Source organism: Rhagoletis pomonella, unplaced genomic scaffold (assembly GCF_013731165.1).
Source record: "Rhagoletis pomonella isolate Grant_MI unplaced genomic scaffold, Rhpom_1.0 Rhpom_scaffold_00007, whole genome shotgun sequence".
Lineage (NCBI taxonomy): Eukaryota > Metazoa > Arthropoda > Insecta > Diptera > Tephritidae > Rhagoletis > Rhagoletis pomonella.
The window spans coordinates 28,905,566-28,908,392 of record NW_023458561.1 but is presented as its reverse complement, the minus strand read 5'-3'; the positions used below and the strand labels follow the sequence as shown (position 1 = coordinate 28,908,392).

Sequence of the window (2,827 nt, the reverse complement as noted above, 5' to 3'; positions counted from 1 at the left end):
TGTCATGGACCAATCTAACGTTTCAAATAAAGAACCGATGAGATTTTTTTTTATGCGTTTTTTTAAAAAAAAAAGTTATCAAGCTCTTAAAAAATCACCCGTTATATGAAAGGCCATATATGATGTGCATTTCTCTAGTGGCCGCTGTGTTTGAGTGGTTACAGTTGCGTACTATCAGTCCATGGTTCGATCTCAGGTCCGAGCAAGATCTAAAGTAGGAAAAGTTTTTTCTAACATGCGGTCACTCCTTTGCAGGCAATAGAAAACCTCCAAGTGTATTTCTGTCATGAAAATACATTTGCCGTTCGGAGGCGGCGTAAAACTGTAGGTTCCTCAATTTGTGTAATAACATTAAGCCACACACCAAAAATTGGCGGAGAAGCTCGGCCAAACAATTATAAAACGAGTAAGTCCCAAAATATTATTACTGTTGTTATTTCCCTCATACCTCCTAGTGGGCCAACCAGATCTGATTGGAGGATTAACCCCTCTAAGACGGAGTTGGTATTGTTTCAAGGAAAACAAAAGTATCAAATTTTTTCTGCCGAAATTATGGGAAACTAATTAGAACTTCTCCTCTCGGAATCATTCTGAACTGCAAGTTGAATTGGAAACATAATTTAGAGGAGGGAGCCCAGAAATCTCTAGCATCAGACTACACGTGCAAAACGACCTTCGGAAAGCACCGTACGTCACGTATGGGATATGCACAAAAATCATGAGACTAGTTGCTAGCCACGATCGTTACTATGGTGGAGAGCTCTAGACAAATGGAATAACAGCAAATCGGGAGCAGTCTGTAGCGCACCTACAAAGATCGCTCTCAGGCTCAAAGAGGATAATACGTGGAAGGCAACCAATTTTAGTTATGCAGCAGTACTGAGTGAAATAAAAAGGTGCCGGCTTAATGGAATCAAAGTTGACATAGGAGCCAGCACTGATTACATTACGCCTGTTTGGAACTTCAATACGAAGGTATCTATTAGGTTTCCGCCCAGAGAAGAATGGGATGCAAGACTCCTAGTAGCAGAGTAGTTGGGATGTCCATCTGAACTGACGGTTCAAATATTGAGCAAGGAATCGGAGCCGGTCTCCACTCGAATAACCTGCAAATTAGTCCAGTATTTTCAATATACCGAACGATTGTACGTTATGGAGAGGGCGGCTAGTGTTTGACTTAGTGGCTCCACAAGACAAAGCCACTATATTTGAATCTAAAATAGTGGGGTCGGAAATTGTTTGACAATCTTACATCACACTGGCGTCACAGAACCGTACCGACGTCTCTCCATGCTGGGTCCCCGGACATAGCAATAGTTAAGAAAATGGGTCGGCTGATGCGATGGCCAGATGCGGATCAGAGATGCCAACAGAAGAAGCGAATAGCTCCTTACTACCACCGTTTAGTGATCGCGTTAGTAAAATTTATGAATACACCGAGGCTGCCACTAATGACTTATGGAAAAAACGAGTTAAGGTATGAAATACTCCACATACGCCCTTCTAAACCAGCCTAACCTATTATTTCTCTGCAGCAACGATACATACGAATACATTGGCTCTTCGGATGGAACGCAAATCAAGAACGCTCGAAGCATATCTTCAGTTTATCACGTGTTCAGCTTGATTTAGTGATGTCTACACCTTCGGACCGTTTAACGAAATATTCCTGCTTTGCCCATCCTAGCGTTAAAGTGGCCATTTATCACTTCTTTATATTAAAAATAAACTTTATATTAATTTCTCTAGCTAAGGCTTAATATTTATTAAACAAACCAAACATTTTGATTTCGGTTCCCAAATATATGTGACAAAAAATGTATAGAATTATTAAAAAACATGATAAAAAAAATAGAAAATATTTGTATATTTGTATGCAGTATCCAGTTTTGGCATAATTTCATACTCACACAATCATATCCCACTCCTTCTAACCACTCACTTTTCTTCATTCTCTAGGTTACCGTCATCGACACCTCTGATCCAGATTGGTGGCAAGGTAAACTACTGGGCCGCGTGGGTTACTTTCCATCCAAATATTGTGTACGACTGAACGCCAATGAGAAACCGTTACAAGTTACACATAATTTGCAAGTGTCAGATGGTGAGCGAGGAGAAAACATGACGCTCCTCAGAGATCAAATCGTTATACAGGTACCGACTATTTTCAAAATGATATGAAATCTCCTAACATTACTAATTGTAATCCCTTGTGTTTCTTTTCTTTTTCTTACTCTATAATCCAGACTGGCGATGAGGTCAACGGTATGGTGATGGTACGCTCTGCAGACAATCGTCAGGGATACTGTCCCGTCAAGTACCTGCAAGAGGTGTGACAGCCAAAAGAGCCGCCAGCTGAACGTGACAAGCCGCAGAAGTCTTCGCTGTCATCAAAACTTTTAGATAAAACGAAACGTAGAATAAGAATTGTTGTATCCGAGAATGGTGGCAGTGGCTACAATAATTTGAGCCGTGAACCGAGCGCTCCTCCTGCCGAACATGAAATGAAGAATATAAATATCGATTATCATGGCGATTATGGGGAGCCGAGTAGTAGTGAATACTATGGTGGTTTTGATGCTGCCACCAGTGGTAGAAGTAAGAATGACAAGAATTGGGAGAACTGGGAGCGCATAAGAGAACAAAAATTAGAGAAAATGAAAAATATTTGCTTTGAAAGTTACCGTCAATCGAAACGAGATCGAATGCAACAGGCTAAACCGAAACCGAAACAACTCGACCCATCGTGGTACACAGACAATATTTATTCAAATCGTTCCGAGGATCTTGAGGAGGACTATGTGCCAGAGTGCCTAAAGTATGGAAC

General features: G+C 40.9%; 2 protein-coding genes across 2 annotated transcripts in view; both read left to right on the top strand.

Moving 5' to 3' along the window:
• Positions 1-2,336, top strand: part of LOC118743775 (SH3 and cysteine-rich domain-containing protein 3-like) — a 2,759-nt gene extending 423 nt beyond the window's left edge. The window contains exons 2-3 of the mRNA XM_036476539.1: positions 1,960-2,154; positions 2,247-2,336. Coding sequence (XP_036332432.1) covers positions 1,960-2,154; positions 2,247-2,336 — 285 coding nt within the window. The remainder of the gene's footprint in view (positions 1-1,959; positions 2,155-2,246) is intronic.
• LOC118743774 overlaps positions 1,966-2,827 on the top strand; it is a 3,825-nt gene continuing 2,963 nt past the window's right edge. Inside the window, exons 1-2 of the mRNA XM_036476538.1 lie at positions 1,966-2,154; positions 2,247-2,801. Of these exons, the coding sequence (XP_036332431.1) occupies positions 2,505-2,801 (297 nt within the window). The 5' untranslated portion in view covers positions 1,966-2,154; positions 2,247-2,504. The remainder of the gene's footprint in view (positions 2,155-2,246; positions 2,802-2,827) is intronic.